The sequence below is a fragment of the Malus sylvestris genome, chromosome 15 (assembly GCF_916048215.2).
Source record: "Malus sylvestris chromosome 15, drMalSylv7.2, whole genome shotgun sequence".
NCBI classification, from domain to species: Eukaryota; Viridiplantae; Streptophyta; class Magnoliopsida; order Rosales; family Rosaceae; genus Malus; species Malus sylvestris.
The window spans coordinates 6,853,731-6,868,121 of record NC_062274.1 but is presented as its reverse complement, the minus strand read 5'-3'; the positions used below and the strand labels follow the sequence as shown (position 1 = coordinate 6,868,121).

The 14,391-nt window shown below is 39.5% G+C and overlaps 1 protein-coding gene across 2 annotated transcripts; it reads left to right on the top strand.

Moving 5' to 3' along the window:
- Positions 1 to 7,562: 7,562 nt before the first annotated feature.
- On the top strand, positions 7,563 to 14,090 carry LOC126601375 (TOM1-like protein 9). Of its 2 annotated transcripts, none has more exons than XM_050268082.1 (10): positions 7,563 to 7,907; positions 8,714 to 8,792; positions 9,592 to 9,690; positions 9,788 to 9,901; positions 10,069 to 10,229; positions 10,850 to 10,925; positions 11,217 to 11,302; positions 12,083 to 12,274; positions 12,378 to 12,871; positions 13,093 to 14,090. In XM_050268082.1, exons 1-10 carry the CDS (start codon positions 7,807 to 7,809, stop codon positions 13,806 to 13,808), a joined length of 2,118 nt encoding a protein of 705 aa, XP_050124039.1. In that variant the 5' UTR covers positions 7,563 to 7,806; the 3' UTR covers positions 13,809 to 14,090. The 2 variants fall into 2 exon arrangements, with proteins under 2 accessions (XP_050124039.1, XP_050124038.1); XM_050268081.1 differs by having other exon boundaries at positions 9,592 to 9,693.
- Positions 14,091 to 14,391: the final 301 nt, after the last annotated feature.

Here is a 14,391-nt window from a genome sequence, read left to right as displayed (position 1 = left end):
GCGACTGGAGGTAGGGGATGATGCGCGCGGGGGGCGCGTGGACCCGTGCCTGTCCCGGCGCATGAGGGCGCGTGACAAGCCCAAAAATTATTTTAAAAATATGTCAACGTCCGTGACGTCGAGTAGGTCACTGTGGTATATTCATATACCCAAATTGAGCATCGTATGAGAAGTTATTACGAATTGTCGGTTATGTGCTTTAAATAACGTTGTTTTAGTTGTTTCGCATATAGGTGATACCTATCCCGAGGACGAGCGCATCCAGGGATGTCACGGGGGTTACGACCCTTCGACTTATCAGTGAGTGGGCAGTATTTCTGTTTATACCTATATACTATTGATATTTTTCCCAGAAATTGAGTTTAAATGAAAGTACGTTTTAAAATGTCATGCATGCATATTATGAGATATATGAATTGATAATTGATGCATATATATATGTGAATTGGTGCTGTGGACGCACATGTGAGTATCAAGTGAGTTTTATGTTATTTATGTAAATCATTGATGATGTGAATTGTGTTGATAGCTCATAACTTGCACCTCTAGTGTTGGTGCTTATAGTATTCACCGCACCGCATGCTCACCTTGGATCCAAGTAGGTGCATGTCGTACAAACCATGAGAGGGTTCCGACATGCTAGTCGTACAGATCACTAGAGGTGGTTCCGACTAGTAGGTGACTTTAGATTATGCACGCAGATGATTGATGAGAGAAGCACTATAGCGTATTCTTACACCTTTCTTGTCGTACAGACTACTTTAGGTAGCTTTGATTTATGTGCAGAGTAGTGCCGTACAGGTCACCGTGGTGACTCCGGCTGGGTTGGATATTGAGTTATAGAATGAACCGTACATGACCAACTGCGGGGTCTCCGGTTGTTTCATTATGTCACCTGTTATATTGATGCATCCATATTCTGTCATTGACATTTATAACATGGCATACTTGCTGGATTTTGATAAAGATTGATGTTTTGAGAGATATGAACAAATATTATGCTATTATGTTATTTTATGGGAAAGTATACAGGTTTTACAGTGAGGGGTTAGAAATGTTTTAAATGAAATGTTTTGGAAAACTTTGGTTTTACTGACCCACTTAATTTTGTTTTGCGCCCCTCCAGGTTCTAGATAGTAGCGTTGGTGGCCCACGAGGATTCCCACGGCGTACTGACAGACTACATAAATGTAGGACTCACCTGCGGGTGTTGTAACTTAGTTATGGTCCTACTTGATTGCACCTAGTATTTATGCTCTGAATTTGTGTGTTTTACTCTTAAGCTCACTCTAGCATGCTAGTTGGATATTATTGCTAGTAGTTGGTTTTTATTCCCTCGTATTTCTCATATCTTTTGCTTATGCATCGCACTTTTGGTTACGTCACGCTCACGTGATGGCCAGCACGCCTTGATTATAGGATCGGGGTGTGTCATTAATAGATTAATTATTGAGTTCCTACTCATCAATTTTGAAATTCTCCTACATTAATGTAATAATTTCGAGGTCACCTCATAATTAGAATGATTTTTTTAAACTTAAATTTGAATATCTGTTCAGTAAAAATAACTCAAATATCAAATAAACTCGATTAGGTTACAAATTTATAACTTAATCGAAAAAAATCAACTCAAGTCCAACTTCTAAATTATTTTAAGGAAATTTTAACGAAAATATTCAGGTACTATTAACTTTAATGAAAAACCACATTTTTACACTAAAAAATCAATCCTGATACTATTCACTTTACCCTTTATTTTGTCATTATCGTTAAAATTCAAAGTTTTCAAGTCATTTTCATTAGTTTTCCATAATTTTAAACAGATATTTGAATTTCACATAACCTACCCCACTTCTAAAAGTATGCTTTTCCCATGCAATTATTGGTGTAGAATATCTCTAAATTTTTGTTTTAAATAAAGGTATTATTAGGGAGAATGACAAGTCATCTAAGTCTGCTACTGTTAATAATTCTGTTACTGTAAATTAACTGATTGTATTAGTTGTGATTAGTTAAGATAGTTATAAAGTAGTTAGGGGTATCTATGTAAATAGCCAAAGGCTATATATATTCCTACACAATGTGTAAAGTTCTGAGTCAAGTAAATACAATCAAGAAAACTTACTGTTGAAGTTTTCTGTTTCTATATGGTATCACGCCATTCCGCTTCACAGCTTCGATCTTTCTCTTCGCTTGCTGCATCGATCGACTCTTGATCGATTTTTCTTCTCTGATCGTCACTTATTCCCTTCCGATCTTGTAGTATTTCTTGATTTCTGTCAGTAATGGTGGCTCAATCGACTGGTTCATCTTCTCCGGTCATCTCCCCCTCGAGCCCAAACCCTAATTTCTCTGGAAACCCTAATTCCTCTGGAAATCCGAGTCCTCTGACTTCCTACACTTCTCTCACAATTCATAACATCGGCAGCATGGTGCCGATCAAGCTCAAAAGATCCAATTACCTACCATGGCGCGCCCTGTTTGGCCTGATTTTCCGGCAATACAAGCTTCTTGGAGTAATCGATGGTACTGACGTCTGTCCATCGCCATTTCTGCCTGATCGTAGCATCAATCCTGCTTTTGAGGACTGGTATGAGAAAGATCAAAATCTTTTGATCTGGTTGAATTCCACACTTTCTGAGGAAATCATCCCGTTCACGGTTGGGGTTTCATCCTCTCGAGAACTTTGGGTAAAGCTTGAACAGCGCTTTGGTGGAATTTCAGAGGCTCATATCCATCAGCTGCGATCGCGCATTCAATCTGTTCAGAAAGGATCGCGTTCTATCTCTGACTATCTTCAAGAACTCAAGGACATTTCAGATTCTCTGCAAGCTGCTGGTGCTTCTGTCTCTGATCGAGATCTTATCGCCGCCACACTATATGGTTTGCCTGATGAATTTGAGTCTTTCATCGACTGTATCATGCTCCGATTGTCCTCTACCTCTCTTGATGAACTTCATGGCCTCCTTCTCACAAAGGAATTGTCTATGGCCAGACGCAAAACTGTCAGTTCATCTCCTGTCCCTGAATCTTTTCAGGCTTTCTCGGTGCAGTCTCAGCCTCCTCTCCTTCCTACTCCATCTGCTTTTGCTGCTCAGAATCTCCCTCTTCACTCTGCATCTCGGTTCAACTCTAATCGTGGCAGGAACACTAAGGGACAGTTCTTTTCCAATCGAGGTCATCGAGGTAATCGTGGTAATTTTCCTAATAACCGTGGCAATCGAGGTTATCAAGGCTTTCGCAGCAATCAAGTCTCTTCTCACTTCAAAGTGCTTTGTCAAATCTGTGGTTCTACCAGTCATGAGGCTATTGACTGCTTTGATCGTATGAATCCTGACATCTGTGGTCGTATTCCTCCAGCTAAGCTTGCTGCCATGTGTGCACAACATTCTGCTAAACCATCTCAGCCTTGGTTAATTGATTCAGGGGCAACCTCTCATATCATTAATGATGTTGCTAACCTCACCTCTCCTACTCCCTACACTGGCGAGGATAAAGTGTATATTGGAGATGGTAAAGGTTTATCCATCCTCAATGTTGGTTCATCTACTCTGCACACCTCTCATAACTCTTTTCAATTGCGAAATGTTTTACATGTTCCCCACATAACCCATAATCTCTTATCTGCTTATCAGTTTGTTAATGATAATAATTGTTCATTGACACTTGACCCTTATGGATCCTATGTCAAGGATCGTATTTCGGGGAAGATGCTTTTACGGGGACCGGTTAGAGATGGCTTCTATCCTCTTCAAAGTTCCAGCAATCTTCATCCTCTTTCACCTACAGCTTTACTTAGTATTAAAGCTCCAGTTACAATTTGGCACAAGCGTTTGGGTCACCCTTCCTCCTCCATTTTCAGAAGGCTCATTTCATCCAATAATCTTGCTTTACAAGGCAAGTCTACTGTGGACTTTTTCTGTTCGGATTGTGCTCTTGCCAAGAATCATAAGCTTCCATTTAAAGCTGCTACTTCATCAACAACTCACAGCCTTCAACTACTGCACTGTGATCTGTGGGGACCTGCCTCAATCACATCAAGTAGTGGTTTTCAATATTATTTGCTCATTGTTGATGACTATAGTAAATATAGTTGGTTCTTTCCTTTGAAATCTAAGTCAGATGTATTTTCTACATTTGTTGTCTTCAAATCATATGTAGAAAATTCACTTGGAAATAAAATAAAGGTTCTGCGTTCAGATTCAGGGGGTGAATTTACTAGTCACTCTTTTGCATCATATCTCAGCAAACATGGCATTCTTCATCAGTTCAGTTGTCCCCACACCCCTGAGCAAAATGGTTGTGCAGAAAGAAAGCACAGGCACCTTGTTGAAACAACTCGCACTTTGCTTCTTGCATCTCATGTCCCCCATATTTTCTGGGTAGAAGCATTCTCCACTGCTATCTATCTTATTAATCGCCTTCCTGTTTCTGGCATTTCACAGTCCCCTTGGCAGTTGCTATTTCACAACCATCCAGACTACTCTAAGCTCAAAGTATTTGGTTGCCAATGCTTTCCTTGGCTCAAACCTTACTTTCATAGCAAATTGGATCCCAAGAGCAAAAAGTGTGTTTTCTTGGGGTATAGTCTTCAACACAAAGGCTATAGGTGCCTTGATCCTATCACCAATCGCATCTACATCTCTCGTCATGTTGTATTCGATGAAAGTACTTATCCATTTCAGTTGTCCCACAATCAACACTCTTTTCCTGTTCCAAGTCCTCTATCTTCCTCACCAACAATTTCATCCTCTCTGGATCTTCATTTTAGCAAACACATTCCTCATGTTTTCAGTCAGCCATCTACATCACCATTATGTGCTTCTGTGCCTGTTCCTATTTCTTCATCTTCATCTTCCCCTGCACCTGTCTCAGTTGGCTCTTCTTCCAGTTTTGTTCCTCCTTCAGCACATTCATCTTTCTCCCAAAATCAACAGAGTCATCCTCATGCCCCTGTTAATTCTCATCCAATTATTACTAGATCCAAGGCTGGTATACTCACGTCGAGAGCCTGTGCAGCAACTAAGCACCCACTTCCAGTTGATATGGATTATGTTCCTACAACATACTTGCAAGCTTCTAAGCATGCTCATTGGAGGCAAGCTATGCAAGATGAATTTAATGCCTTGCTAACCACTGGTACTTGGTCTCTTGTTCCTTCTCACTATTCTCAAAACTTAGTGGGCTGCAAGTGGGTTTTCCGGATTAAGAAGAAGCCCGATGGCACTGTTGACAGATATAAAGCCCGGCTTGTGGCCAAGGGTTTTCATCAACAAGAAGGTATTGACTTTCAAGAAACCTTCAGTCCAGTTGCCAAACCGGTTACAATTCGGATCCTTCTTACCCTTGTTGTGCAATATAATTGGTTTCTCAATCAATTGGACATTAGTAATGCCTTTCTTCATGGAGACTTAAAGGAGGATGTCTACATGCAACAACCCCCTGGTTTTGTTGATCCCTTACACCCTACATCTGTGTGTAAGTTGAGGAAATCGTTGTATGGTCTCAAACAAGCTCCTCGAGCTTGGTTTGATAAACTGTTCCAAGCTCTTCACTCTCTTGGATTCACCTAATCATCCTCAGATGCTTCTTTATTTGTTCTCAATGGTCCTCAGTTAGTCATTGTCCTTGTCTATGTTGATGACATTCTTGTCACCGGACCCTATCCTCACCTCTGTCAACACTTCATTCAGCAACTTGGGGCTCAATTTCCAGTAAAAGACCTTGGTCCTCTTCATTATTTCTTGGGATTAGAAGTACATCGATCTTCCCAGGGTATATTTCTCCATCAAACAAAGTACTTATTGGATCTTCTCAAGAAAACAAATATGGAGGGTGCAAAACCTTGTTGCACTCCCCTTGGCTCTAAGAAATTAGATCACAGTGGCCCTATTTTGTCCAATCCTACTGAATATCGCTCCATTGTTGGTGGTTTACAATATCTTACTTGGACTAGACCCGACCTTGCTTTTGCTGTGAACCAAATCTGCCAATTCATGCATGCTCCCAGGGAACAACATCTCCAGGCAGCAAAAAGGGTTCTCAGATTTCTCAAAGGCTCTATCTCACATGGTGTGTGGTTCACTAAAGGCCCTGTCCATCTTTCTGCCTACTCGGATGCCGACTGGGCTGGTTGCACAATTGACAGGAGATCAACCACTGGTTATTGTGTATTTTTGGGTTCCAATCTTATCAGCTGGAGTGCCAAGAAGCAAAGTACTGTTGCAAGGTCCTCTACAGAGGCTGAATATCGCTCCTTAGCTCACACAGCTGCTGAGATAACTTGGGTTTGCAAGATTCTCAAAGATCTGCACTATCCTCTCTCTACATTCCCTACTCTTTGGTGTGACAACATATCAGCAATATCTTTAGCATCTAATCCTGTCTTTCATGCTCGAACAAAGCATGTTGAGATCGATTATCACTATATTAGAGAATTGGTTTTGGCTCAACTTCTCAAAGTCAAGTTCATCTGCAGTGAAGACCAATTAGCTGATCTTCACACCAAGTCTCTGTCTAAAACCAGATTTAATTATCTGTGTTCCAAGCTTCCCATTGGCCTCATTTCTGATCCCCCTTCTCGCTTGAGGGGGTGTATTAGGGAGAATGACAAGTCATCTAAGTCTGCTACTGTTAATAATTCTGTTACTGTAAATTAACTGATTGTATTAGTTGTGATTAGTTAAGATAGTTATAAAGTAGTTAGGGGTATCTATGTAAATAGCCAAAGGCTATATATATTCCTACACAATGTGTAAAGTTCTGAGTCAAGTAAATACAATCAAGAAAACTTACTGTTGAAGTTTTCTGTTTCTATAGGTATCCTATCATACAAAGTTTACAAACTAATATCCCTCCTTATAGCATAGCGTGACATAAAAGAATATATGGGAATCCAAACTCGAGTTGAGAGCTCAAAGTCTTTGTTGTCTAATAGGGACAAAGATTGTCTACCCTTCCACTTTCGGTGCCCTCCCGTGCCCTTCTGTTTGTGTGATCACGGTTAAGCCGCGTCAACATTTTATATTACTATTCATTTTTGTCTTATTATCTCTATTAAAAAACAATATAAAATGTTGATGTGATTTAACTGTAACCACACAAAACAGAAGGACACGAGAGGGCAGACAATCCTTGTCCGTCTAATAGACCAACCCCTTTATCTCTAGAAATATTTAAAAAATAACATGGGCATGTCATTTGTTTTTTGGTCAATGGCATCCGTTTGGTGAGCCCTGGCTTAGGTAACAACTACACTATGCTTTGAATTTTTGAGCCGCGATAATTTTGAAGTCATTTGTCAAAATTCCAACAAAAGATGTTGTCACGGGTGAAAAAACAGAAAAAAGAAGCAAATGGAAAGTCGGTGACACGAAGATAACAGAATTAAAGAGAGTCAACCGTTGATGAAAAAAGGCAGGCCAAGCAAACGGTGTACAACAAGTACACCACATACCACACCGCGGCACGCGAATCTCCGAACTTCCAATACGTGTCCTCACCTCATTGGCCTGTCAAATCTGGTTCCATCCGCGATAAACAATTCAAAGAAAAAGGAAAACAATTCGGTTCCTCAACAACAGAAAAGAAAGAGGAAGCCAGCGATCTCTCACACAGAGGAACAGTTCTAGAGAGAGAGAGAGAGAGAGAAAGAGAGAAGCAGTTCTAGAGAGAGAGAGAGAGACGCCGGAAGAAAGATTCCGTCGTATTTTTGGAGTCTTCTGCGATCTTGGCGGCAATCGGAGGCGGGTGGGTGTGGTATTCGGATCGCGGCAGCGACTTTCGGGCGGAGGAAGAGCAGGAGGGATGGTGAATTATATGGTGGAACGCGCCACGAGCGACATGCTTATCGGTCCTGATTGGGCCATGAACCTCGAAATCTGTGACATATGCAACCACGACCCTGTGTATGCGGTGCACTCGATTATAACTCTCTCTTTTTTGTTTAGCTTGATCCTGGCATCATTTTTGCTGTAACTAAGTTTTTGATGTGTTTGTGATGATATATATGTATACTTTGAATCAAAGAGGGAGTGAAGATGCTGGTTGAATTTGATCGAACAGTTAACTTTGTGTTTGGTTGCTGAGCGAATTCGAGGATAGAAGTGCAAAAAAAAATGATAGGAAAGGATAGAAAAGAACAAATTCTGGCGATTTATTACAAATTTGTTTGTAAAATTGAATCTGGTTGCGATTTAGTGGGTTCGATTGTGAGCGCGGGTTCGTATGATGTCATAAATTGGATCTTTCTGAATGTGGTCAGCTGAAATGTTAATCAATTTGATGCATTTTAATGGTTTTTTGACTGATTACTGGTCAGTGTGTATAATTGAGCTCAATATTTTACAATTGGAGGAGTGATTAGTAATGCTCGTCGTATATTCGTATGCTTAAGTTCGTAGTAATAAGCATATACCATAGGTTTGGGGGCAACGTAAACAAGCCATAGACGTTGCTTTGATTGTTCGGAATGCCAAAGCTGCTAATGATGCACATAAATGCTAATTCTTTTTCGTTATTTAGGATGTACACAAAGCATGTTAGACGTGATAGACATGAGAATACCTTTTTCACCCTGTTGTGTTCGTATCAAGTGTTGTACTTCTGATTTTAGTTATTGTCACAAGCTAACTGGATGTATGCTTCTCTAGATTGGATCTTTTTGTTGAAGATTACCTAGATTCAAACCCTCTGTTTGGTTTTCATATATCAGGCAAGCGAAGGATGTTGTTAAAGGTATAAAGAAGCGCCTTGGAAGTAAGAATTCAAAAGTTCAACTTCTTGCCCTTACAGTAAGCTCCACGGAACTGTTTCATTTTAATTAAGTGAAGTGGCCAATTTGACTATCAATCCTTGTTGTTTTCAGTACATTCTTTTTCATTTCTTTAAATTTTATACTTTATTTACCTAAAAATTTTTAGTCCCAGGACTCTTATTGATTGGTGTACTTGTCTTTTAATTTACGGGTTGAATTGTGTTATTGTTTCCTTCAGCTTACGGGAAAACTTGTTAATGGATGTGTGTGTGTGTGTGTGTGTTTTATTTATTTTTGATCAACGTCTTTGCTTTTAGCATGGTGTGTCTTATTTCTGTATTGTCATTGTATGTTTGTCAGTGCTTTATGTTCTTCCCTATTTGGGTCAAGTAATCATTGAGTTTTGATGTATTATGATAGATCTTTACTTACATTTCTTGTTGTATGCCTAGTGGATTTTTAATACCAGTGCTACTCTCATATGGAACAAATCATGGTGAAATTTTTGTACGGTGTGAAAACAGAAAATTTATTTTAGTAAGATGGACATGTTCCTGTGCGGATTACTCTCATGTGTTTATACTTTATACTCGATTCATAGAAGTGAAAAGAGATGAATGGCTTAGATCCAGCAGTCTGGAGAGCTGGCAGATTTAGAGTTTATAAGCACCAAAAAAAAACTAGTTGATGGTCTACTGGAAATTTCACTGAATTTTATGTTCAATTCCTTTCTGCTGTAGATGCCATTTATATATTCACATTGATTGTCATTGTTAACGAAATTTTATTACAGTGGTCTAAATTGGTTTTATTTTGGTCTGTTCGCTACATTGTAGCTGTTGGAAACAATAATAAAGAATTGTGGAGACATTGTTCATATGCATGTAGCAGAGAAAGACCTCCTCCATGATATGGTTAGAATAGCAAAAAAGAAGGTAGCATGTACCCCTCCAGCGGTCTGATCGTTTGTTATACAATATCACTTTCATTTCTATTTAAGTTTTCTCATAGTATTTATGATGCAAATTGTAGCCGGACTATCATGTCAAAGAGAAGATATTGATCCTGATAGATACCTGGCAAGAAGCTTTTGGGGGACCGAGAGCAAGATATCCACAATACTATGCTGCATACCAGGATTTGTTGGTATGTTCATTAAGAACAATTCTCTATTCATAAAACAACTTCATTATTAAAACTTAATATGAGAAGCATTCATATTACATTATCAGTGTCAAATTGTTATTTCATTGCTTATATTCTGTTTTAGCGCTTGAATCTTCAACATTGTCTGAGTCAAAATATTTCTTCAGCGTTCTGGAGCAGTATTCCCTCAAAGATCTGAATCATCTGCGCCTGTATTCACACCACCCCAGACACAACCATTGTCAGCATTTCCTCAAAATTTGCAAAATCCAGATCGTCCGAGAGATGTAGCTGAGCCTTCTGCAGAGGCTGAGTTCCCAACCTTGAGGTGCACATGTAACTCCTCCTTGTTCTGATTGAATGATGCAAAACTTCTATGAGATTCTTTTTCTACGTGTGTTAGTGATCCAATCACATAGGATTTTGGCTACGTATGGCAGGCTTTGTTGGCATCTTTAGACAGATGCATTTAATAGTAAAAGCTATGATGGAAGTATGAATATACAATGGTATGGTGGAAGTATGAATGTACTAGGTCTTTATGGTGAAGGGGGATTTTCTTTTTTGTTTTGTTCTTGCTGTCCTGTGTGGTTCAATGCAAATGATGTTTCATCCTTGATGAGACATGAATGCAAGTCAGGAATTTGGTTTTGGATGACAAAGCTAGGTTTTGGATGACAATGCTTGGTGTTGCTTCCACTTACTTGCATCTTTGGTGGGTGGGATGTATCAAGTTTCAACTTGCAGACTGGGTGTTTCCCATTTTAATGCTCTGAATGGTTTATCCTAAGAAATTTAGCAGTGAGAAATTCCAAGGACAAAAGTAGTCAAAATGAAAGTTAGAAGGAAACTGTTATTTCTTTATAGTGTGCAGCCATCGAAATATTGCCGTGTGTGTGTATATATATATATTTCTCATATTTTAATTGATTTTTTTTGTTTGGTTAGCTTGACGGAAATTCAGAATGCACGGGGTATCATGGATGTCCTGGCAGAAATGCTAACTGCAATAGATAACAAAGAGGTAAATGTATCGTTTTTGATATGAAGAAAATAATATTACAATGTGATATTGATTAAATGATGACAGCTGAAGTAATGTTACTATGCCCTTTTCAAGTCGTTTGATAGATTTGGATATTACAACATTTTAATAAAGAGAAGAAAAAATTTAAATCCCCCTAAGCTGAATTTACTTGGATCTTTATCATGCTGGATGTTTCATCTATAAGGAACTGTGCAGTGAGGAAGATGCTTGAATATCATAATTTCAATCTCCGTTTGCTTGTTGCTCAAGTTTTCTTTCAATTTGCAGGGGCTTAGACAGGAGGTGATTGTTGATTTGGTTGACCAGTGCCGAACATATAAGCAGAGAGTGGTACACCTTGTTAACTCGACTGCGTAAGGCCACAACTATATTCCCAACTACCTTTCTTTTCTTTTCTCTTTTCCACAAAAAAAAGCAGTTGCCTATTCTGTATTGGCTCTTTTTGTTGCATGGTGTGTATTTGTGTATTATTGATCATATTGGTTAAATAAGAAAACAAGAAGTTAAGTAATTATAGAAGTTTTAAGAAGGTGAGGAAGATTGTTAAACAAAAAGTGACTTGATATAGGTTCCTTTGAACTAATATGCTACAGAATTCCAAATCCTTTTTTTATTTTATTTGTAGGAAATATACGGTATTGTGACTTCCAAAACAGTCTGGTATGTTATATTGTGATATAATCATTCAAGCCAATAAATAACTTGAAATTATGTCTGAGCATTAGATGCTTGCTCTGTAAACAAACTAAACGAACAAAGGAACAAGCCCTATTTAAGGACCTTAAATGGGAGTTGGTTTTCTTTTCATTTTTTTTAACGAAATGTGTGTGTGTATGTTTACATGATGTAGACGTTTATCATGGAAATTTTCTTTTAAAGTGAAGTTGAAATATGATCTAGATGTTTATCCGGGATCTTTAATATCATCCATGTAAGATTTGCTCGAATGATAATTATAGGTTATATTGATTCTTTATGTGTAACTGTCATTGCAATTTTTCCCATTTCTTTACTTAGTAAAGGTTTTTGTTAGGGATGAATCACTTCTGTGTCTAGGATTCTTTGTGTTTTATGTTCTTTATGTGTAACTGCCATGGCAATTTTTGCCCATTTCTTTACTTATTATTTGTTAGGGATGAATCACTTCTGTGTCAAGGGCTGGCGCTGAATGATGACTTGCAACGTCTTCTAGCCAAACATGAAGCCATTGCTTCTGGAAATCCAGTTCAGCCGGATAAACCCAAGCCTGCAGCTAACGGAGCACTTGTAAATGTTGGTGGTCCTCTAGTTGACACTGGAAATGACAGCAAACAGCCTGATGGGAGGTAATTAGGATTTTAATGCGCTCACAGTCACTGCAATATATGGTGACTAATCCATTGGTGTTTGTTAACCATTGAAAATAGTAATGCCAGAATTTTTTTGCAGATCCGCCTCAAGTTCCGGTTCCGGTGCTAATCCACTTAATCAGTTATTGCTTACTGCCCCTCCAACTACTAATGGTTCAACTTCTACTGCAAAGGCCGATCCCAGGATGGATCTTCTTAGCGGTGATGACTTTGTCTCACCAAAGGCAGATGCTTCATTGGCTCTTGTTCCTGTGGGACAACAGCCAACAACTCCTGTTAATCAGCAGAATGCCCTTGCTCTTATCGACATGTTTGGCACTGAGAATGTCCCGAACCCTGTGAACACCCATCCTACTAATGCAGCCAGCCAACCCAATCCTTCACCCCCGCAATTCCCACAGCAGCAGAATTTTCAATCTCCACAAGCAGGATTTCTCCTGAACGGAAATGCCCCAATTATGGGGGTCCCTCAGTATGAGCAGTCTCCATTCGCACATGGTGCTGCTCCTGCCTGGAATGGTCAGATGGTGCAGTCGCAACCACTGCAGCAGCAGCCGGCTTCACCAGGCTATGGTGCGCTTTTCAATACTTTTTTGGTGTTTCAGTCTCCATACTGTTTGGTTTCATTTACATTCTTTTGTATATATAGGAAGATGAACCAAAGTATACCCCTATATTCCCGGTCAGTGCAAGTGATGTGCCTGCTATTGGTGATTGTATTAGCCATGAAGAAGGTTATTCGGTTTACACTTTTTAGAATATGGTAACCTCTCACATTTCACATGGTTGGACAGGTTCACCAACCAGTGGATCATTGCCACCACCTCCCTGGGAAGCTCAGTCAATAGATGATGGCAGCCCAGTAGCAGGTTCTCGATTCTCTCCACCCCCACTGCAAGTTACTACCAAGGTGGTGGTCAATTCACCAGGTGGTTTCCATCCCCAGGGACCTCATAGCGACCAGGTTGTAGGTATGTATATCCAGCCAATTACAACTACCCATTTGTCAGCAATCAATAACCAGGTTGGTCCTAGCAATCATTTGGGTTTGCCCTCTTCACCGGTCCAAGGGCCATACACGGGTATGACTCCACAAGCTATTCAAGCAGGCCAGATGACATCTATGTATCCTCAACAAATGTATGGTGGTAATCAACTAGTCCCCTACGGCTATGATCAACAGCAGCAACAGCATCAAGCATACGCCCTTCAGCAACAGCAACAGCAATATCAACAACAGCAAGCCTACGCCCTTCAGCAACAGCAGCACGCATACGCCCTTCAGCAACAGCAACAACAGCAACAACAGCAATACGCCCTTCAGCAGCAAATGTACGGTCTTTCCGTAAGAGATGGTAATGGTATGAAAAACCCCTACCAGGTTTCTGCTCCATCTTACGTTCCACCAAGCAAGCCATCCAGGCCAGAGGATAAGCTATTCGGAGACCTCGTTGACTTTGCAAAAATGAAGCCAACAAAAACGACGCCTGGCGCAGCTGGTAGCGTCTGAAGTTATTATCGGTTTTCACCCTTTTTCCTCCTTTATTTTGGCCAACAACTTAATTTTATTTTTGGTTTCTTTTCGCGTTCTTTTTCATTTTTGGTCTTTTTTCTCGATATATATATATATATATATATAATTTTTTTGTTTGTTGGGCATTTGACTCCGTAATCTGGGTTTGTGATTGGGAACGTGTACATTCTTTGTAGAAAAAAACCCCGATAAAAATGGGAGACCTCCATGCGATTTAGAGATTGAATTTTATATGAGATCTGCATTTTTTTTTTTGTATTTTTTCAGTTTTACTCTCCAACCCTAAATTTTTCATTTTTGTGTACTTTCTTGATTTACGTTTTGGTCTTATTTGGTGGGTGGCTGAATCTGTATCTAGTTTCAACAGTCAACGACTAGACTAATTCAATGCCTAATGTTCCTGGTAGTAAATCATCCGATCCGTTGCCGATTGAACTTATGACCTGTCGGACTTTAGATGTGACACAATACAAACTGCATCTTGTCTGCTTTGACTTTGCAAAAGGACTAGAGTTCATCGTATATAATTACAGTTTTCCCGGTGCAATTCCATATTTGT

What these genes read in the sequence shown, in the direction of transcription:
- LOC126601375 (XM_050268081.1), top strand. Translation starts at nt 7,807, where the DNA reads ATGGTGAATTATATGGTGGAACGCGCCACGAGCGACATGCTTATCGGT. An exon ending in AGCAAACAGCCTGATGGGAG is followed by an intron (nt 12,275 to 12,377) that starts GTAATTAGGATT and finishes ATTTTTTTGCAG; the next exon opens with ATCCGCCTCAAGTTCCGGTT. An exon ending in GCCGGCTTCACCAGGCTATG is followed by an intron (nt 12,872 to 13,092) that starts GTGCGCTTTTCA and finishes ATGGTTGGACAG; the next exon opens with GTTCACCAACCAGTGGATCA.